Source organism: Sparus aurata, chromosome 7, assembly GCF_900880675.1.
Source record: "Sparus aurata chromosome 7, fSpaAur1.1, whole genome shotgun sequence".
Taxonomy (NCBI): domain Eukaryota; kingdom Metazoa; phylum Chordata; class Actinopteri; order Spariformes; family Sparidae; genus Sparus; species Sparus aurata.
Window position 1 is genome coordinate 4653040 of NC_044193.1, and position 22877 is coordinate 4675916.

A 22877-nucleotide genomic window follows, 5' to 3' on the forward strand; every position below is an offset into this window, starting at 1 on the left:
GAGCTGCACCGTCGGAAAGGATTAACGGCAAAACAACGGTTTTATTGTTGCTCGTAAGAGTCAACGACAGTTCGGCCAAACGTTTATTAACCAAAATAAAAATTAAAAAACACCACCATGATGTGTTTTCTGATGAAAAGACTACAAAAAACAAACATGGCTGATGCAAATTCATACGTAGCAGTGTAAAGGAGTGTGACGCGTGATACAAATCACGCATGGTGCAACCGCATGCAACGTGTTTTGAACGGGCGACAACATCTTAATTGAAATTTTACTTTTTACACGAAATGATCGTTATAATCAGACTTATGTTGTCATTTGTAAAAAATAAATGTATGTTAAATTGGTGTTTATAATAGGTATAATAGGTCTGTCAGTGGAGGTAGTATTTTTTAGAAAAAGCTATTTTTTTTTTAAATTTAAATTAAATTAAATGAATAATAAACTATCTAAAATTAAATAAAATAATTATGCAGAATGGTCCTTATAATATTTATTATAAATGCTAATAATGTGAACCTATGACAATGCATCATATCATCACCTTTCTATTCAAAGTCTTAATCTATAATGTAACTTCTAACTACAGCTGTCACATATGTAATTAAATAAGAAAATATGAATTACCTCTTAAATTTAATTTGAGATGTAAAGGATAAAATCAGTCTGCTCCATAAGTTAAATAGCCTACTTCACCATTTGTCTTAAGTACAGTACCTGAGTAAATTCCACCATATCTTAAATATACAGTGTGTAAAATATATTTTGATAAGTGAAATACTGGCTCAAAACATCTATGTGTGCAAATATTACTGAGATGTGATATGTGTCCTCAGAGTGTCACGGTGGAGAATAACACACACAAAAAGAATAATATAACCAATTTTTATTTTAAAATAAAAACTGGTAGCACCTTTTTTTTCTTCTTTTTTCTTTTTTAGAGTTTTGGTCAGATCAGGTAGACAAAATGAGTTTCGATTTATTCTGATACACCAGGACAAATTGTGACTGTCTAAACAAATACTTTTGGTCATCACAACTCATACAAATTCATTGTCATATTTTTTTCTTTACTGGTTAAACATGCAGGCAATAATTGCATCAGACATTAAAACATCATAGGAAAAACCATATTACACCCCGAAAAGAAACCCCCTACAAAATATCTGTTCTGAACTTAGAATGGAAAAAGAAAAGTTGTCCTGCACTATTGAATCTTGGATTTACATGTATGTTTTTTTTTGGATTTAACTGCTTTTGAATCATCAATGAAATTTGACAGCCAAACACATGTTATTTAGGCACAGATAAAACAGTTTAACACAAGGCCAGCCTCAAAAGTAGGCAACTGGATAACAATACAAAATGTTAAGCATTAAGAATTACTGGACAATACAGGTTTTTGGCCAATAAATATAGAAAAAACACATGCTAAAAAAATCAATTTTTGATATTTTCAAGTGTTGCACTGCAAGTACCAGAGCCGCATGGCATTACACTTGCTCTTGACAGTGTTTTCTCACGCTCAGCATGACACATCAGACTGTGTAGGCCTACAAATCTCATTTCAGGCAGAACACCATTCTCTGTCCGAATTTTCAAAAGGCACAGTTTTTTTTTTTTTTTTACTTTCAGCACTGTCAATATAAAACAAGTGCAAGTTGTTTGTCATATAGTCATAAATGAAACACATGGTAGGCTAATGAACTATTATCAAACACTGACTGAAAACTGTGGCATTTATTGGTCGTCTTATGTGCCAACATACTCCAGTGTGTCTGCTTTCAACGGACCATCAAAGACGAGATTTCACCCTGTTTACTTCCAACCAATGTATCAAATATTCATCTGACCACTTGTGATGTATGTTTGCATGTTTTTGTAGAAAGTATTTTTATAGTACAAATAAGTAAAATACACTTTTTTTTTTTGTTTTGCTGCTCATTTACAGGTAAATAAGGCTACAGTAATGTTTACATCTGCTGAATGCAATTATTGACTGGCTACTTCGGAGGTACTGTCCATGTCATTGCAGAACTGGGTTGCATAGAAGAACCATGTTCACCTTTTAAAAATAGATTTCCTTATAAAACAACCTATAAAAAGAAATCAAGAAATGTATAAAATCTGGTGGTAAGTTTTAAAAAAAGAGCTGATGGTTGTTTTTTTTTTGTGTAGTTGTTGTTCCTTAGAAAAGGCACAATAATTAAAAAAAAAAAACCCACAATGTCCAAAAGTCAAGTCAGGGCAGGCAGGCTTCTGCTTTGGCAAAAGAACCACTTTAATAGTCATATAAACTGGAGTGATTGTGGTGGGACTGCTTTGGTTGTCGTTTCCCGCTTCTTTCTCATAGTGGTTGTCAATAATATCAGCACTGAGGTTCAGAGGAAAAGGCCTCTGATTGCAATCTATCGTTTCAGTTTAGCCAAACTCATTGTGTTTTCCAGACTTGGTATTTCCTGAAACCCAGCAATAATACAGTTTTTTTTCTAAACAGAGGATTTTGTGCAGCGGCGGATAGGAAAACAGCGTTGGAAAACTCTAGTATCTATTCTCGGTTCTAGTGTAGATGAAGTTTGGAGCTGAAGCTCTCACGGGAGCGGAGCAGGTCCACTGAGAGCTTTTAATGTCCACGAAGCTGGTCCAGCCGGGTGTAAACATTATCAGCTTGACTAAGTTCTTCGAACACAGGCAGAAGGTTGAGCAGCTCGGCGTCGTCCACGTCGTCAAACCACGACACCACAGGGACCTGCCGGACACAGACTGTCACTCACAAACCATTGGCTTTGATGCATCTTTAAATAAAACATATAATAACATAAAACATATAACCTGCACCTGGCTGTTATGCACATATAGTTCCAATCCAAAGTTTATATTTTAACATGTCCTGAGTGAGTCTTGAATGCACAGCGTACATTTCTGCAAATCGGGATCAGAACTGGAATAATTATTTGGTTTCAGCCTCTCAGATGTGACGATTTGCTGCTTTTCTTTGTCATGTATGAAACTAAACTGAACGTCTCTGTGTTTTGGGACTCTTTAATCATTAGTTCCAGCTTTAATCAGGATAAAATTAGGAATGCACTTTAGATATTTAACATCTCTCGAAGCATCAAGGTCTGGATCTGCTTGTTTCAGCAGTCTGCCAGCTATTTAAACTTTGTTTGATTTATTATTTTGTTTGAGCTAATCTCACATCACCAGACCTCCTTCTCATCAGGACAGAGGTCTGGTGAAAATCCTTTCCAAATTTTGGGGGAAAATAAGATCCAGGCTTTAATGAAAAACAAGTTAACCTTTTGTAATTTCCCCCCCCCTAGTACCCAGGCCTTCTTTTGAATGTTGGTGTCAATATTTTTGATCACAAAGATCAAAAGCAGATCAAAACTCACAGCATTATTAGGGTGGAAGATGTAGGAGGCAGGAGAGTTATCCAGGATGAGGGTTTTGTGGAGGTCCCTGCCCAGGCGGCTCAAATCTTTGACATAGCAGCCCTGGTGGAATACGCACGATTCCCGGAATAACCGGGTCCGGAATACACCACACTGATCCAGCAGGTCCGTCACCGGGTCTGCATACTGATGGAGGCGAGTGGGTGGAGGGAGGGAGCAGGAGAGGGGAGAAGCAGGGAGGTGTAAGGTTCGACTAATGAGGCGCGTTTAGTGGATATTCACTCTAACAGCCACAAGAAAACAGCATCACACATCAAAACTCATCAGATTGGTTCATGCATGGATTCCCACAGTTCTTAGTTTCTCCTCGCTGGTCAACAAGAGGTTTATTTAACTGGGTTACAACAATAAAACGTAAAGAAGAGACTCTGGCATCAGAAGTTGTAACATAAGAGATAAGAAATATGTGTTCTGGAGTTAGTAGTATTCACGCATACAGAATCAGTGGGAAACAGACGATCATGCTAACTTAAACTGGGCTAATTAGCAATTTAGCTGTTTTGTAATCTGAGGGATATTATTTTGTGTTTTTGTGAAAGTAATTTAAAGTCTTTCCAGTTTCCATCATTATTTTAATGCATTTCTATAAAGTATAAGGTCAGATGTGTCCACCATACTTTAATATCTTTTTATCTTCAATCTCAACAGGTCACATGTTAGAAAAACTAGCGTTAGCTTTGTCAACTGCTTCAGTCACATATGTACTGGTTACACTTTTATTTTTGACTGATATCATGATTGTGATGCGATTCATTGATGTGACCCTTGTTTGCATCCGTACCAAACAAACACGTTTCCTTACATGTGGATTTGCAGGCCAGAGCATCTCTGCAGCAATAAAGTGCCTCATTATAATGCTGCTTCCTCAAACATTTTACCTTTAGCAGAAAACTGCAGCTTCTCTGATTATGATGTAACACTCACGATCGTTACATTAATTGTGCAGCCCTGGAGAATATTCAGTAACAACTATCTAGTGTGAGTGGTGTGATCCGCTTTAATTAAATCAGACAGACAGCTCCACTTTCTAATTACCTCGTTATAACTGGGTTAAGTTTGAACTTGTGCAGATCTGATGAGCGCAGAAACAAACTGCGGCTGTTAACGTAAGGAGGGCGTCTATGAAGGAGACTAAGAGCGTGTCAAGTTGCTGCTATCAAAGTAAAAAAGGAGAACTAAAAGGCGAAAAGAGAAAGCAGAACAACAGCTCCTAGATCAGACATTACATCAAACATCAAACAGAAGATACTCTGCGCTGAATAAAATATGAAGATCTATTTCAGTAAAGTACCTTAGCGAGACTGGCTGTAAACAGCACACATTCAAACAACTCTCCCATTCTCTGCAGGAACTCGTCCACATACGGCCTCTTCAGTACATACACCTGTAAAAAAACAAAAAATAAAACAACAGCCTGTCAGGAAGTAGTGCAATCCACAGCGTCTTTACATCTGTGCCAGTTACACGTCGTCTTCATCCGCTCGCTGCTAATGGCCAGTTCCTGAAACAAGTAATCAAGAATAGGCCGTGCCAGTGTTAACCAGCCTATCCTGGATTACTTGAACCAGGCAGAGGCCCACAGAGGACTGCGTACCAGCACATGGGGTCCCGGGAATCACATTTCTCAGTTAATTACATTTCCACATGTCCAAGAGAGGGGAAGCTCTGCGCCCGGGTCGAACAAACGCTCCAGTGCTCCGCGCTGGTCGAGCATATTTTCGACATCTTCGCAGGGGCGGTTGTATGTACCGTATTACTTATTAATGAGTTTTTTAGATGAACTGTGCAGAAATGACTCATTTTCTTGCTGATGCATCCACTTCCTCTTGCGGCTCCCTGTTCAACATCTGGTCAGTAGAGGGCTCCGTGCACCCGTCAAAGCGAAACCTGGCTGATCAGTTACAAGACCCATCCCTTTTCAGCTCAGCAACCGCTGCAAACACATCAACATACATACACAAACGCAGCCCCCTCCCCTCCCCTCTACTGCAAACACACACACACACACACACACACACACACACACACACACAGAGTACTCTACCTGGTGTGTGGTCCCCTCTATCTCCACAGGCACGATGAAGTCTGCATTACTAATAGGCTGGAGGGAGAACACAGAGGGGGAAATGGTTGGCATGCCCATTCACATGAGCCGCGCTGTGTACATTCACATGGCATTACATAACAGCTGAACACTGAGAGGCACAGCTGCCATAAATCACAGTGCGTAGCCTACACAAACAGAAAATAATCCGGTTGATGTTCCTCGGACACATGTGATGTTTTGAGTGCAGGATCTATAATACAGATTCATTTAGAGCCGCGCCAACGCACCACTGCTACGAGCTGTCATCATGTGGACATACATACATATATATATATAACCTCAGTAAACATGTAGTCATTTGCTCAGAAGAAGCTTCAACTCAAAGTGAAATAACACCACAAACTGTGTGGTTAAACAACTTGTAATATAAAGAAAAATAAGCCTTGGTACCTTGAATGAGCTGTGCACCAGGGTCTCATCCAGGTCTATGACCACACATATCTTGCCTTGGTCCTGGGCTTCTACCTCAGGCAGGAGGTCGGCTTCATGTTGCTGAGGAGACACACACAGGCTTGTTTTAATGATACTTTTACACTCACACACCTGTATCATCTGTCTTTCGTGTGCCATGTTTGTTAGAGCAAGGGAGCGCGATTAGTCCCGACAGTGCGGCGATTCCATCGGCATTTTATTTTACCTCTGGGAAATTAGATAAGACTCGGTTTCGGAGGGGCATGCATGTGCGGATGAGCTTCATTATTTACTGTAACGGCTTCTATCTTTAGGATTCGGACATTTATCCTTTCATTTCACTTCCCCGAAGCTTCTCTCTCAGCAGGGAGAACACATTACCTTGATGTGATCTCATTTTTAGACACGCGGTTTTCCCCCCTTTATTAAATTTGTTTCCTCCGAAACACATTCAATCTGACATTAATTATTAAAATATTACATAACCTACATAGCTCATCCATTGAGGGAAGGCAATCTAAGACTGCCACTGTGGGTGAACGCGCAATATTCATGAGCAACAACAATTTTCTTCATCAAGTAAACAATAAACTCAGCTCAACGTAACGCAATCTGCGCCAATGTTTAATTCGATTTCATTTCAGTCGGAGCCTGCCAGACAATAATCAGGGGCTCTACTCCACATCTCTGCTTCCTGTTTGCTCCTGATGCCGGAGGACACTCCTCAATGTGAACAAACATGGCATCACATTAAAATGCCCCTTACATGGTGCCGGAGCTCCAATCGGGCTGACAGCGTTCACCAGCGTGGCCGGTCGCGTGCAGCAAGCCGCTCGAGGCTTTATTTTCTCTCCACCTCAGCAACTACGAGGCGCACAACACGCCATTCTCTAGCTCGAGCCGCCTGGAGGATTGATAGTCGCTCTGTCGTCCTTATCTTCTTTGGAGGATCAAGTGTGAACATCAAAGCGATTCCATATCCGCAGACAGTTGCGGTTAGCTTTCAAGATGTTCAGAGCAGGTGCAGCGGTAGTTTTAATGCGCAGTTGTAAAAAAAAAAAAACACACAACAACGCTTGAAGACGATATTGAGCGCATTTCTTTTACAGCGGCGTGTTTAGTTTATTCCTGCAGAGGCCAAACACCTCCTCTTTTATGGCTGCAGTGTGTGGGCGCGACAAGGAAGTCGGATCTTAAATAAACAAAAATAAAAGGAGGGATTGAACCGAGGCCTTCAAGTTGTTTTGAGTGGTGTGAAATGTTGCTGGACGGAGAAGAGTGTTACCTTGACAACCGTCCCATTTTCCTGTGTCTCCAGCAAGGCCTGCTGGGAAGGTGGTGGTAGTGGTGTTGGTGGTTTGGGGCCATCCTGAGCTTGGAGGCAACAGAAGAGCGCTTTGAAGATGTTACAACTCCGAGGCTGTTTCAGGGCAGAGCGGCTCACCTGGCCTGTTCGAGCACAGAGAAAGAGAGACTTTCATGAGAAAACGGCAGTGAAGTCAACATGGAAATACTAAGTGGGGCCTCGAATCGCAACTCCACAGCTCACGTCAGGCACATGTAATCCTTTTTATTCCACAAATCAGGTTGCAAACAAAGCAGAGATTAAAACTTGAATCAATCACATTTATTAGCACAATTAGGTAACGCGCAGAACGAGCGTCCCCCTCTTGCTCGAGGCTCCATCCATCTGTGTACAGGGATGGCACAGCCCGCACATGAAATCTGTTTTTAATGCGCCTGCCTCTGCCTCTGCCGCTGCTGCTGCTGCTGCTGCTGCTGGAAATGGCTGGTACATGTTATATAATCACAGAGGGCGGGAAAACCCACACTTTTCGGCAGTACCTTCAACAGAAAACACAGACAGAAAACATTCCAACCATTTTAAAACTGCAAGACATTTCGGGGCGGCCTGAAGCTGTCCAGAAAACAGGCGGTCGAGCGAGCCGGACCAGCAGTCACACCTCGGTGCTCCGTGCAGGTCTTTGATCGCTCTCTGCGACGGTGAGCGTCCCGGCCCCATGTGAGACTTTAATGAAAGAAAGGGGAGAAAAAACATTCCTGCGAGTCTCCTCTGGTGTGCGTTTCGTGTGAGGACTTGCAAGCAGATGCAGAATTTGCGCCTGTCGATGGAGTGTCGCCACAGAACGTAAACACACTCGGTTCTCACTCGAAAGAGGAACTGTTGATTAAAAAGTGTGCCAGCCAACTGCACGGTCAGAGATTTACACGCCGACCCTCAGTGCTCTGAGGATATAAAAGCAGACACACCTATGACCATGTTACACAACACCGTGCTTAAGAGACAAAGGACACTGGGGCTTTACTTGGTGATTTCCTCTGATGCCCTTCACGTGTGTGTCCAGGTCACTTTTACCCTGAAAATATCAAGATCTTAAAAAAAAAGAAAATCAATACAATCAATATCTGCATCCCACTGATGGGAATCCAGTCAGTGTAAGTCAGCCTATTGATTCCCCACAGGAAGACAGTATTGGCCATGTATGACATAATGCACACACTACACCTCTCCTGCATGTTAAAAAAAAAAGAAAAAGGATAGAAAGACAGCAGCAGATTAATCCTACAGGCAAATCCAGGCCTATCGCTTTAACCCTCTCGGTCTAACGAGGCTAAAGAGACAACACTGTGAATCATTTTATAATCCACAAACATGACTTGAGGCCACCGCAGCAGTACCTGCAATCATGGGCTACAACACGCACCATGTTAACAATCAAAGTAGTGAGCCAGAATCAATGAGCAAAGCCTCTTTTCCAGAGCAAGGAGAGCGTGCAAACAACGAAATCTTTGAAACGGCGCTACAATGGGCGTGTGCAGAGGGGTGTGTTTGTGCATTCCGCTGTCAACACCGCAGCACCTGGTATTTCTATACAGCCCACCCACCCCCCCCCCCCCTGTTAATCCACAACCACTCTGGAACCCCCTTTTACACCCACCAGGCTGGAGTGTGTTGCTTGGTTTAATAAAAAAAAATAAAAAAACCTGCAATGATTGTGTGTCCGATCAAAAGAAAAAGCAAAGCAGCTTCTCTTAATCCTGCATAGATCTGTGACCAACAGAGTCAGATTGTGAATTTAAAAAAAACAAAACACCAGAGTGTATAAATGACCACAGCAGCTTGGCTTTAACTGTGTACTGTACTGTAGTTGCAGCCTGTGGTGACAGACGAGCTCCTCACGCTGTTACCTGGTGGTAGTAGTAGGATATGGGATGGAGCCAAACAAGCTGGAACCTGATCGACATAAATACAAGGTTTGGGAAGTCATGATCACCAAGCAGCAGCAGCAGCACCAACAACAACTGAGGAGCCATAATCACAACACCACATGTTAAGAAGCGACAGAGATTTTGCACAATAATAGCACCCACTGCAAAAAAAAAAAAAAAAAAAAAAGGAGAGACACAAAAACAGGATCAACAATAGCTAAGCTCTGGATGACAAAACCCTGTGCGTAATGGAGACTGTGAACTTATACTTCACCTTAAATTGAATAAATGAGAACAAGTTATGAGCAGATGGAGGCTGTTAATTAATAATGAATTGATTTCTGGTGTTATAATAGGAGCAGGATGGGGATTTTTTTTTTTTAATGATCTGCAGGTGAACACTGGAGAATAACAAAATACAGATTCTGGGGGAGAGAAATCCTCCCAGAATATTCACGTTGGGATTAAAATAAATAAACATATATGCATTAATATCATATTTGTTTGGTATATGTAAGGGTATATTTAATTTATTAAAAAAAAAAAAAAAAAAAAAAAAGGGGGGGGGGGGCAATGCGCCTCAAACCGCGCTCAACTGTCAAATGGGCGCACTGGAGCCTTTTTTTTAATTAATATTCACAAAATAATCAAATAAAAGCCACAATAACACAGCGGATGTTAGGAGGCTTCTCGTGCGCGGACACGACGGGCCCGGGCTCACCTGTTTTCGGTGACACTTGGACGTCTTCTTTCTGCACTTGGGTGATAACAGAACTTTCCATCTGACAATCACGGAGCCCTCAAAATCCTCAAATCCTGTCCCCGAGCACTGATGGGCATCCCTCATTGGGTTTTGTTAGCAAGTGGGCTCAATTATTCGCCGAGGTAACTTGTCATCCGCCTCAGTTTACAGTCCTCGATGAGAGTCGGGTTTTATCTTGTTCCTGGGTTTCTTTATTCCCCCGCCGCTCTTCTTCTTCTTCTTCTTCTTCTTCTTTTCGGAGGTCCGCCTGGGGAGGGGGCAAGGCACTTGGATATGTTTTTCGCAGGCTATTTGAGACTCCTGTCAGCTCCGTCGTCTCGGGTTTATACCGCTACTATTACTGGTTATTTTTCGCCGAGCAGCCCCCCTCTCTCTCTCGCTCCCGTCGCTGCGAAGTCTTCACTCTTGCACCAACAACATGGAGAATCCAGGCGAGAGAAGGAAAACAACCGAGGAAATGGGGCAAGGGAGGGCGGTTTCAAGCCCCCCCTTACTACAGATAAACAACATCGCCGGAAAGGCGCGAGAGAGCGGCGAAAAACACCGACAAACGGTCGCTGGAGCCGGTTTCGGTGCGTGGAAACGGATTCCCGAGCGCAGTTAGCGGTAAAATATGAGTTTTGTCGCTATCCGAGGCTTTGTTTTTCTACGGTTGGGACTCCGCGGGCGCCTTGAAACCGTCGCCGCCACGCGATTGGACGCCCGGGAGGAGGGGGGCGTGGCCAAGGCATTCCTCCCCAGTCCCGCACGCTCCGCACCGAACACATTCCAGCGCTGCTTCCACAAATGAGATCACGCTGTTTCGTAAATTATTATTATTTTTAAATTAACAAACACATGTTGATCCAAGCGACTTAACCAAGATGTAAATGACGGCAGACGTGCTCTTCACTCGGACGCCATTTTGTAGTTTCAGTTTGTTTTTGTTTTTTTTATTTTATTTAACACAACATGTTTATTTATTGTTTAGTCTGTAGTCTGCGTGTTTGTGTTGCTGGCTGTTATTTAACTTAAATAAACGTATCCGACAAGGTAAAAAAAAAAAAATCGCAATATTAGTCGTTTTAAGCATAACATGATGAAATAATGCATAAAAAACAGACATATTATTGTCCTTAAATCGTCACTTTTTGCATTATTCAAGCTACACCGGGGTTACCTTGTCTTCGACACGCATAAAATTCGCGGTTTTCACGTGTTGAAATCGTGATTTCACAGCGTCTAACCGTGAAAAAGGAAGAACAACAACAATGTTGACTTTAATTAGCCCCACCAGCTAAATAAATAAAAGAAATAATCAGGCAATCAGTGCATTACTGACCAAGTAGCCCGGATTCTAATACTCATAACAGATAAAACTGTAAATATACAATACCTTGTACTGCATGTCACCAGGCTGATCTGATCCCCCCACAGCCTCCTCTCAATATCTCTATATCAGAGCAGTTTTGTTGGTGGATGTACCTCCCTGCAGGACTACTCTGGTAACTGTCCCTCAGCAGTACTCTGAGGGTAACAGAGGGCAGAGTGAAACCAATGACCCAGGCTCCTTTAAATGTTCTGCCTGCTTCTGCTTTCCCTCACTGACCCAACAGTAAAAATGAAACTTACTTGTTGTGCCTGAAAGCTGCCTGGACCTCTGTTGTTGTTCATGCAGTTATTTTATCATGGGGGAAACTGGTCGTACACATGAAGACACAAGATGGCTGCTTTACGTAAACAGCAGTGGTGGAATGTAACTGAGTACACCTTTTGAAGTACTATTTCCATTTTCTGCGTGTTTATACTTGCACTCCACTTCCTTTTGAAGGCAAACTTTGTACTTTTTTTTAGATTAGATTACTTTAGTGTGTAGTTACTTTACAGATTACTGCATCAGAGGCAAAGTAGCATGTTTTGAATTAAGTTATCAGATAAAAACACAAAAACTGATCTGATCCAACAACATACATACATGTAGGTATATGTATAATTTACTTTTACTTTTGATACTTAAGTACAGTTACTGCAAGAAAGACAGAAGTATATTCAATATCAGTCACCTTTAAGCCTTTTGCAAGTACATTTGTTTGGATGGCTCTCTACCAAAGTAATGATACATGTACTTTTACTTGAGTATGACATTTGGGTACTTTTTACTTTTACCTTTAATCCACCCTATAAAGACTCAAACTAGTCATTTAGGTGATTAGAATAACAAAACACATTTCTGTTTCTGATAAGAATAAGTCGCACTCAGCTGCAGAGAAATCCTGCACATTAATAATCGTTCCTCACAATCCAGAGTGGAGTAGTTTTCTCCCTTGTTCAAATAAACAGAAGTGAGTTTGACATGTTAGGCAACGTGGTCGACCAGTGGGTCCCCTGATATTTATATTTACAGCACAGCGCCTCTGCAGCGCCTCCTCGTCCTCTGAGAGCAAAGAAAACCTCTGAGAACATCACAGCCATCGTCTTGCTGCAGGAGTGGATATCTTTTTTTCTATACGTGAGCAGCTCACACGCACGTGTGATTGATGCATACATCCATAAAGACTGAGAGGGAAGCAATAAAAAAAAAAACATGTTAATACTCAGCTGAACTCGTCCGTCCACCCATTCCTAAAACACATGTGGGCCCATTACACCGGGAGGCTCAGCCAGTGCCCACAGTGGCCACAATGCAAGACATAAACAAGAATGGCCCCGCTGTTAGCATTCCTGGTGTCGGACATTTTAAGGCAGCACTGACAGATCTGTGTAAAAATATATACAAAATAAGTACGGACCGCACAGCTGGAAAACGTCATGTGGTTTACAGCTGATGCCACTGTTTACTAAATCAGCTTTAAATTCGTTATCTGTGCCTGTTCTCTGGTGCGTCTCATTCTTCTTCTTCTCCTTCTTCTTCTTCTTCTTCTGATAATGTTACATTCCTCTTGAGGAGACAGACAGAAAGAGCAAAGGGGCCAACTGGTGTTGAGGCCCTGGGCTGCGCGTGGAGGAAGCTGTACCCCTGGAAAAAATCTGTCCAAAAACATGTGACTTCAAACATCAGACACAAGGTAAGAGCTGCGTCCATCTTTCATCGCTCCGACAGAACTAATGCACAGGCACGTAAAAAAAAACACAACACGAGGTGAGAGGGGACATGAATCACGAGTGGGAGAAGTTCAGTGTGATTGTGCATAAATAACTCTGACGTACAAAAAAGACTCCTGTAATCTCATCTTTTGCGGGTTTATTGTGTTTGTTCAGTGGATCACATGAAAATGATTTTGTTATTTTTATATATATATAATTACACCTCATTTAATCAGTCGGTTCTGGCGAGCCACAGTAAATAAAACAACGCGCCGCTCTCCGACGTCAACACAAGTATATCAAGTTTACATCTTCTGCAAAGAAATAGTCGAACGTACAAATGCAACACTGTTCAAATATGCCATATTAAAAAGATGCCGCCTACACAATACTCTTCATTCAGTTATACTGCATAGTAAAACAAAATCTGTTGTGATTTTGACAACCGCAAGAAAAAACACATTAACCTCTTAGACACGCACGCATACACACGCACACACAGTCCATCCATCAGGCGTTGTGGTTCTATTTCTACATTTCACACCTGGGAATCCACAGCGTCGTCTTACAGCCTCATGCACTCTGCCGTGCATTAGCCACATCCAATCATGTTGATGACAAACTAGCTGTTGAAATGTGCTCGCAGCATCTGAGCCTCATGTAGGGCTGGGACTGTAGGGTCTACAATCATGTGATTTGCTGGAAGAGCCCCCCCTCCCTCACTCCCCCACCCTCCCACCTCGCAGGCCTGCCCCTGAGTGGCCTCTGCTAGGCTATGTTTCCAGGAAAGGGGCCTACTGGACAGGCTGTGAGGCCTAGGCAGGGAGACATTGGCTCATTGAGAAAAACAAAAACAGAGAGGGGCGGTGGGAAGACTCTCCCCTCTTACATAACTCTCCCTCCATGACAGGGGAAAGAAAAAAAAAAAAAAAAAAGTTCCCCGCCACAATGCAAAGAAAAACCTGTCCATCCGCCTCTCCTCGGCTTGCAAAAAAAAAAAAAAAGAGCTGAGGCACTTCAGGACTGGAATTCGTGCAACACTGAAACCAGCAGTGCTTGCTCGCAGTTACACAATAGTTGCAAGTCTTCAGACACACCACCACCACAGGCATGTCAAACAGCAGCCACGTCTGAATGTACACGCCGAGAAACTCGCAGTCGGGTCCCACCGCCGCCGCCGCCGCCGCTCGCTCTCTCTGGCCTGTTTGAAACCATTATTCTGTTTCTGTGCAGCCGTTTAAAAAAAAAAACCACATAAAACATGATGTAACACACCATGTCATATAATGTGTTGTGTTGTGTTGGTGGTGAGACATTTTTTACTGTAGCAGAGGAAGGAGGCCTTTGTGGCCCCGTGCTGCCTCCCTGTGGCCGAAACAGAGACGGCACGGATACGGCGCAGTATCTGCAACAACACCGAACTCAGTTTCCTCAAAACTGACGAAGACTTCATTGGGAATTAAAATCCTGCTTTTAATTGATCTTAAATATTCTCCTCGCTTTGCAGGCTGTCATGATCTAAAAGTGAGATTGCTCTTTCAGTGGTTTCAAACTCATCCTCTCATACGAGACGTGTGGTTTTTTAGGAAAAATGTCAAAACAAATGTTTTTTATTGGTTATCCAGAACAATCCTGGGTCCTGTATTTAAAAGTTTTGGTGCGTAAATGATTCATACTTACCGCTGCAATGACTGCAATATAATTTTCCTTGTGGCAACTCTAACGTCCGCTAAAAGTGCTTCTTTCGGTCACTGACAGGCTTTGTAAGTATTCATTATTTACACACCAAAAACATCTAAATACAGGGTTTAAAAAATACTTAAAGACTGCTGGGAAATACTAAAATAATGCAATATGATGCAGAAACCCCGACAGTCTTTTTGTCTTCCATCTCATTCTGTGAAATTAATTTGTAAAAACTGTCCTCACACCTGTAAACACGTCACAAAGTCAAACTGCGCTGAATTGTTTGTGACTGAAATAAAAAAAACGCAGGTCAGTCGTGGAGGGCCGCTCACAGCTGCACCTTTTTTTTGAAATGAACGTCACACTCGGACACGCGTTTGATTCAGGAGTCGAACTCCGGCTGCTGCTCGATCAGGATGGTCGTGTCGTTCCCTCTCCCCGTGGTCGGATCCAGGCAGGACACTCCCAGAGCGATCAGACACAACCAGGCCTGCAGCACAAACACACACGGACACACACGGACACACACTCGTTAACAGTGAGTCCGATGACGAGATCACATGTTGAGCGTAAAGCGCAGCATCACACGGCGAATATGCTGCGGTGGGACGTGATCATTTGTCTTTATTACTGTTTTTCGTGAAGCTTCAACGTTTAAACACACTCCTCTGCACATCACCGACCCGAACAGGCTCCAACAACACATCTGAGATCAAAGTATTTTATCACTTTACAACACAATCATTTGTCGTCCCTATATGCTAAATAATAAGTGATAAAAAACTGGAATTTTTGTTTTAAAGTAGAAGATAAGATAAAGAGTGTCCTGTTGTTTGAGGAGGAACTTTCAACTCAGGCAATAATACAAAACTTTTTTTTCCATCACTGAATAAACAAGCTGTTCTCAGAGGAAAATAATGTCCCAGAACTCTTTGAAGCTAAGAAAGGTGGCAGGGTCCGCCACATTTAAAGCATTTCATAAATGCTGGGGCCGGGCAACAAAACTCAGGATCACGAGACGGTCTAGTTTTATGTGAAACCATCTTTATCCATCTGGCATGAGAGGGTAGTTTTGTATTTCTCTAACTTTCTAAAGTATTTCTCTAACTTTTTATATATTTGCAGAACGGACGTGTTTCTCTGCTTTTAACCTTTCTAACGACATCTCAGGAGGCGAAACCTGACACGACTGTCGCGTCGCTGTAAAGTTTAGGCTGTTCAACATTAAGTTCCTGGATCACAGCAGATCCTGAGCTGCCCCCCTCGACGGGCTGATGTTACCTACCAAATATCCCACGAATGTCAGGTATGCTATGGAGAGGAACGCCGCCAGCACATACAGCCACACGCTCTGGAGCGCCGCCACGTACACCACCACGAAGTACATGTTGATGGCGCACACCAGCAGGACCACCACTCCTCCTCCGATCTTATACACTCTGCAGGAGAGAACAAGCATGTTTAAAGGAGAGACGACAACATTTTGGTCTTTGTATCTCATGAAGAAGAGAAACTTACAATCCATTGGCGAACTCATCCATGAGAGATGGTAAACTGGTGAACGTGAGGATGGGAATGAGAGCAAACGGCAGCTGAGAGAGAAGAGAATGAATGAATGTCTGTTATCACACAATCATTCATGTTATATTACAAATACGCTGCCGGGGAATCCTCGCTGCTGCCGCCGTCTGACCTGCATGCTCTGCAGCACGTTGAGGAAGTCGTTCATGCCCGTCAGGTGCTGTATGTCCTGGAAGATGGCGACCAGCAGCGTGGGAGTGATGGCGAGGGAGCGGGTCAGCAGCACCCGAGCAAAACGCGACCAGCGCAGGTTCAAGAAACCCTGAGGGCGGAAAAAACACATCGGCCTGTGACATTTACAAGAAAGCTGCACTTGTTTACGACTGTTTCAGTAAAGCAGACAGTGCAGGGCTGCACGTGTTGACATTTCTGTGCAGGACTTTTACTTGTAACCAAGTTTTTTCACAGTGTAGCAGTCAGCTAATCTGTGTGTCTTTGTGCACGGCTGATTCCTCCCTCCTCCTCCACTGACCTCCATGACGAACTGACCGGAGTACGTTCCAGTCATGGTGGAGCTCTGACCAGCTGCGAGGATCCCCACGGCCCAGATGTAGAGAGCTGCCGGGCCGAAGAAGCAGCCCAGCACCACTCCCTGCAACACAGACAACAACAAAACCTCAGCAGCGTTTGGGTCCCATTGTGCTTCAGTCAAAACACGAGATGGAGTTCGCAGGAGAAAAAGGCGGGACATGAGTAAAATAAGTAGAATTACTGCCCACAAGAAAACTTTAATAATTGTACAGAAATTGCAGATGTTCTTGCTGATGGTCTTGTTCGCTCTTTGATCAGTTAAAAGTTCCTTGTCGCACGTTTTTCGCGCTTTAAACGTACCCCTTTGTAGATGTCCACCTGCAGAGTCTCATTGTTCAGAGGAAACAGATCCAAATGAGGACTTCCTGTTTGATTGCAGACGTTGTACTGGAACAGAAAGCGCACACACACACACACACATCTGTAGCTCAGCAGCCGAAGAAAACACACATTTCTCTCGTTGGATTCAATCGGCGGCTGCAGAGATACTCACCACCTCCTCGTTTGTCTGTCCGTAGAACGCCTCGGCGAAAACAGCCACCACGAACACGTTGATGAGGAAAGAGACAAACAGCGCCATGGACGCCTCGATGAAGAAATACTTGTTGGCCTCTTTCACGTCTTTCTTGTTCGACCGGTCCACTTCTCGAGACTGAGGGCGCATTGAAAGATTTAAAGACTTGCCGATGCGTTCTTACAGCTGATGTCTACCGGGCGGCTGATCTCACCTTGACGAGAGCAGAGTGGAGGTAGATGTTGTGAGGCATGATGACGGCTCCAATGATGCCGACGGCCTGGGTCAGCTGAGCGGGCCCGCAGCCTTCGCAGTACGGCACAAACATCCCCTTCAGCAGCTCGCCCTGGTCCGGACTCACCCTCACATACTGACAGAGGAGGCAGAGGAGTGTAGACAGTCATCATACGGATGCACAAAATAAAACTCACAACAACAAAGGAAAACATAAAATGAGACTTATGTGCCTGGGTTTACTGCCCCAGTGCATGCTGGGAGGTTATCTTCTACAGTCATCTTCTATTTTATTGCACGTCGAGTTAATTTTTTACTCATTCTTATTTCTTATTGTGTTCTGTATTCATTCTTTATTGAAATCCGTCCGTGTGGTGTTTCTATTCCAGGGAGGAGCAACTATAAGGTATCAGTTTCCCCCCCAGGATCAATAAGGTGATTGATGTGGTGAAGGAATAATCACAAAAGCAAGTTCCAGACTTCGAGAATTTACATGAACGCTTCCTCAAGACGGAACAACTCGGAAAATTGGGGAAAATATGGGTACTCGACTAGTTTGACGTCATATACGCAGAAACACGGTGGACAAAAGTAAATAATTGGTTGATGGTGAGAATCGTTTTATGAATGTGTGCACTGGATATACATTTTTGCTCACATGTAACTCATAACGGAAGTAAAACCTTACAGTAATATTTTTCTTGTAGTGGTAACGGAGCAATATAACGCGTTACAAATACTATTTCAATATTTATTTACATGTTACCGACTAAAGTGTTAAAAAAAGTAGTGTATTAAATAACATATTACAGTAGTATTGTAGTGTAATATATTACCTTGAAAGGAAGGTGACAAGTAATATAAACTATATTTCAATTTGAAAGTAACTGGCCCAACACTGTTAGTTTGTAACTGTCAGTACAAAGTTATTTATCTGCATTGATCCTGATAACAAGGGGTTTTAATTTCAAAATAAGAGCATACCGTTAAGATTTCCTTTCTTTTCTTTTCTTTTTCTTTTCTTTTCTTCCCCTCGAGTGGGACTGAGGTCAAATGTGTTGGCTGTGCTCAGGTGTGACATTAAGGTGCTCAGCTGTGTGCTGACATACAGTTTATCACGTCCGGTTGTCATTTCAAAGGTCTCAGGTCAAAGTGTTTACAGTCACATGCACGGTTAAAAAACAACCTCCCTGTACGACGACATCACTCCTTCGACTTCCACTCTGAATGTTGTCTAATAATCATATATGAGGTACAATATTCAGTACAGATATACGTTATTCGTGCAAATCTGCAGTGTCAGGCGCCGGCGATCTGCGCTAAATATCTGTAATATTTAGAAGATTATTGAAGTATTTGATTAGGAGAACAAACAGGATCTTTAAACCGTCTGCTGACCATCTTCGGACTGTTAACTTAGAAGTCACAACAAGCTGACGGACTCAGATACGAGAGGAGAAGCAGCAATAATGTACGCGGGAATGCAAATGTTTGTACCTCATATCCAAAGGTGATGGCCATGATGGTGATGAGCAAACCAAAGAAGGCTTCCAGCTTCCTCAGGCCTGCAGAGAGAGAATACGGAGCGCTTTTATTTATTAGCGTTGATGAAGCAGCAACATACTTCTGTGTAATTTGATGATGTAAAGAAACCGTGAGGAGGAAAACAACCTACCGTATTTGTCTAAGAAGAGGAAGAAGAACGTGTCGATGATGGTGATGAGGACGCCGCCCCACAACGGGATCCTGTCAGCAAACACACAGATAATCAAACCACAGACGTGATAACTGAGTACTTTTACTCGAGTACTGTTCTACATTTTAGGGACGTCATGAGAGACTTTTCTTTTCACGTCACTTTCTGCTTCTCCTCCGCTGCAGGTCAGTGACAGAACATCAATTAGAAACTATGCTGAGGATCATTTAAGTTATTTTTGATCATTTTAAAATACATATTTAACAAATGTAACTATCTGCAGCTTTTTATTTTGAGTATTTTATCTATAATATTTTTGGGGGAATTCACTTTTTACATACAGTATTTTGAGGTTTTGGACTGTTAGTGGTCAAAAAGAATATTGTGAAGGTTTCACTTTTAATTGTAATCGCATATTTGACTACTTTTAGACGAAACAATTAGGGGGGAGAAAATAATCAGCAGATTGATCCATAATGAAAACAATCACGAGTTGCAGTCCTGTACAAAAATGAGCAAACAAACAAAAGCGGTAAAATCTGCAACATTAATAAATAAATAAATAAATAAAGGACATTCACTGATTCCTTTAAACACTTTACATACACAGATTATATTTAACATACTTTATCTCAGGTAACGTTTACAATGCAGAACCTTTTACTTAAAGGAACAGTTCACCAAAAAATGATTCTCGTAAACTCAAAAAATGACACAGTACAGCTTGTCATGCATAATATCTCTAGAAGCCCAAAGATCCCAAACTGATTTGAAATGTTGTTTATGTTGCTGAAATCTCCACCGTAGCAGCTAAGCTAACAACATTAGCACGCAGCCCATCTGATGTGAGTCCAGGAGCTCAAACACGTCTTTTCAAAATCCGTTTGGGACCTCGGAGCTTCCAGAGACACGTCGCCAGTTACTTCTGTTGTTTTGGAGAACACTCCAGAAATGTTATAATAATAATAATAACTGAATTTTCTTTTTTTTTTTGGCTCAACTTATCCTTTAAAGCGAAACTCTGAATGCGGCGTAACCTGGAGGACAGTTAAGGTGGAACTACTGTCTTCCTGCAACAACGCGACGCGATATCTCACGTGACTTTTCCGGCTTTTGATTTTAGTATTGTTTCTTATATGAGGCTCCTTTTTCAACTTCAAGGTCAATATTGTTTTTCACTAACGACAAAACAACAAATTATCCTGCATTTATATGGAACTAAGCTTTAGGAGCGTTCCACCTTAACTGTCCTCCAGGTTACGTCACATTCTGAGATCGACACTTCTCCACTGGCAGGACGGCGGCGAGCGGAACAAGCTACTGCTAACGTGAGTTGTTCAAAAACCTTCTTTTTAGTAAACTCTGTGTACACAAACAATGTTCTCAATGCTCGTGTTCATGTGTAGAGACCCTGGTGATACTACCAGCAAAGTTTCATGTTGTGTCGAGCCTCCTTACTGTTTTAAAAATAGAGATTTTGATGCTAGTGTAAAAGTGCCCGTAGCACTCCCATTGAAAATGAGTTTGACCCGAAAATGAAAATACGGTAAATCTTAAAAGTGCCTCTTTCGTCGTAATTATGCTTTTACACGAAGGTTTGACTCGTATACATTCACAAAAAAAGCCTAGGTTGCATTTTGGCGAGAGTTTTGCTTTAAGTAAAGGCTCTGAATATTTCCTCCAACACTGGCCAGCGAGCATTAAACGGGACATTGTGTCGTTCACACCACCTGCCAGAGGAGAGCAGGCTGAAGGCGATGGCACAGCCGATGACCTCCTGCATGTCCGAGCCGATGATTGCCAGCTCCACCATCAGCCACAGGATGATACGAGGCACCTGGACGGACGACACAGGTGGACAAGTTCACAGACCGAGAGTACAGACACTTAATGAGACAGAGAAGATGTGAGGTGGATAATAATAACTTGAATGTTATTAAAGCAAACGCCTGATTGTTAGATACAAATTACACTGAAGTTAAAGCACTGTGGTTTTAATTTAAAAAAAATGGTGCAATTTAGGGCGGGATGACATCAGAGAAATACCTTCACATTAATCAATATCGTCTCTTTTTCAACCTACAACTGAACAAATTATCACAATGAGTACTCCAATTTGTTTTGTGACATGCTGATGCATTAATTCTTGTTGAAAGGAGGATGAAAAGACCGCGGATATCACCAGCTTTCAACTAGAAATTAACGGTGTAATCCTGGTTATTCCTCACTGGCTCCTTGTGTGTTATAAGCCTCTTAAAATGTGTGAAGATGAAGAGAAACACATGTTTGAGAGAAGAAAATAGAGCTGGTCACATCATTTTTCTCCTCGGGTATCAGGGAAAACATCTGGATAGAAATAAATACCCGCATGCATAATTAATAAAGTCGCTCTGGGTTCAACTGCAAATCTGAGTTTATCAGGCAGTGTAAGTATTTCATGCACAAGCTGCTGACAGCTGAGGCTACTCGTATCTCACCGTGCGGTACTGCCGGTTGCAGACTTCAGCCAGGTGCATCCCGGTGACCACGCCAAGCCGAGCCGCCAGCCGCTGCAGCAGCAGACCGATGATGGTGGCTCCCAGCAGCACCCAGAGGAGCTGACGGGATGAGAACACAGGAAAAATCATCTGTTAATTAGCCTCGCTGTGAGCTCAGATACGGGTCAGATCGTCCTTTATCAGCTGGGAAATTAAAGACAGTGAATGCGTAGTTTTGCACAGATTTGATCAGTGTGAGTTTGAGGTTTGATGAGCTTCTTTTCAAAATCACACGCTTGTTTTCTGGTTTGAATTTGTCCACAGATGTTTACAAAAGCACTTCTTCTTTCTCTCAGAGCGTCGAGCCAACGAAATGTGTTAATGCAACTCTTTGGTTTCCAGAGAAGTTTAATTTAAAGTGCACAGAGAAAAACTGAGTGTGATGTAGGTCGTCTGTCACCTCAAACCTCTCTGTGATTGCTCTTTCAAAATGTCAATATAGACCCAACACTCTGCTTAAAGGACAATTTCCAGTTTTTCCAGTCACCTCCTCCTGAGCTGTAGATGCTCTCTGTGTATTCATGCAGCTCTCAGCCTGTTCCTGGTTCAACCTGACTGATTTATTTGCCCTAACCAGCTGATAACCTGACGCTGAGCTCTGCCTTGAACGCCTTGAAAGATGAAAGTTAACAATTTCAGAGTCTCGTTTTCAGTCCACTTCTTTCTCTGTGTGCAGGACGGAGATGATGTCATTCAGACCTCAACAAAAACAACAACCTGGACACATTTTCTCACTAAAATTTAAAATTAGACGGCTTAATGAGTCCTTGTGTTACCTCATCGCTGGCACAAGTTGTACAAAAATGTTTTGCTGCAGCTACAAATCTTTTCCTCACACGTACCGACTCGAATTCTCACACGGAGCGTTTTTTTCACAGTTTCCACAAAGGCCCATTTATAGGCACAGATATTGGATCGATTTGTGATCATTACCTTACAAACTCAAGCTCATTGCTGCGTTTGTTCTGGTGCCAAACCATCTGCTTCTACTTTGTAGTTTTGGTGGAAAAATAAAAAAAAAAGATGAAAGAAGTGTGATTTTATTCTTATATCAGGCTGCCAGCG

The 22877-nt window shown here is 42.5% G+C and overlaps 2 protein-coding genes across 3 annotated transcripts in view; both read right to left on the bottom strand.

Annotated features, from left to right (window-relative positions):
• Positions 1–923: 923 nt before the first annotated feature.
• ctdsp2 (CTD (carboxy-terminal domain, RNA polymerase II, polypeptide A) small phosphatase 2) lies at positions 924–10628 on the bottom strand. Of its 2 annotated transcripts, XM_030422427.1 has the most exons (8): positions 9929–10628; positions 9187–9232; positions 7262–7425; positions 5956–6057; positions 5503–5559; positions 4750–4842; positions 3399–3584; positions 924–2752 (listed from the first exon to the last, which is right to left on the bottom strand). In XM_030422427.1, the coding sequence occupies exons 1-8, from the start codon at positions 10052–10054 to the stop codon at positions 2627–2629; spliced, it is 900 nt and encodes a 299-aa protein (XP_030278287.1). In that variant the 5' UTR covers positions 10055–10628; the 3' UTR covers positions 924–2626. The 2 variants fall into 2 exon arrangements, with proteins under 2 accessions (XP_030278287.1, XP_030278288.1); XM_030422428.1 differs by lacking the exon at positions 9187–9232 and having other exon boundaries at positions 9929–10624.
• Positions 10629–14275: 3647 nt separating this feature from the next.
• LOC115584754 (natural resistance-associated macrophage protein 2-like) overlaps positions 14276–22877 on the bottom strand; it is a 16956-nt gene continuing 8354 nt past the window's right edge. The window contains exons 5-16 of the mRNA XM_030422426.1: positions 21753–21872; positions 21006–21112; positions 19255–19325; positions 19077–19144; positions 17560–17715; positions 17325–17483; positions 17132–17218; positions 16773–16892; positions 16413–16562; positions 16238–16311; positions 16005–16158; positions 14276–15209 (exon numbers count right to left, since the gene is read on the bottom strand). Coding sequence (XP_030278286.1) covers positions 15102–15209; positions 16005–16158; positions 16238–16311; positions 16413–16562; positions 16773–16892; positions 17132–17218; positions 17325–17483; positions 17560–17715; positions 19077–19144; positions 19255–19325; positions 21006–21112; positions 21753–21872 — 1374 coding nt within the window. The 3' untranslated portion in view covers positions 14276–15101. The remainder of the gene's footprint in view (positions 15210–16004; positions 16159–16237; positions 16312–16412; positions 16563–16772; positions 16893–17131; positions 17219–17324; positions 17484–17559; positions 17716–19076; positions 19145–19254; positions 19326–21005; positions 21113–21752; positions 21873–22877) is intronic.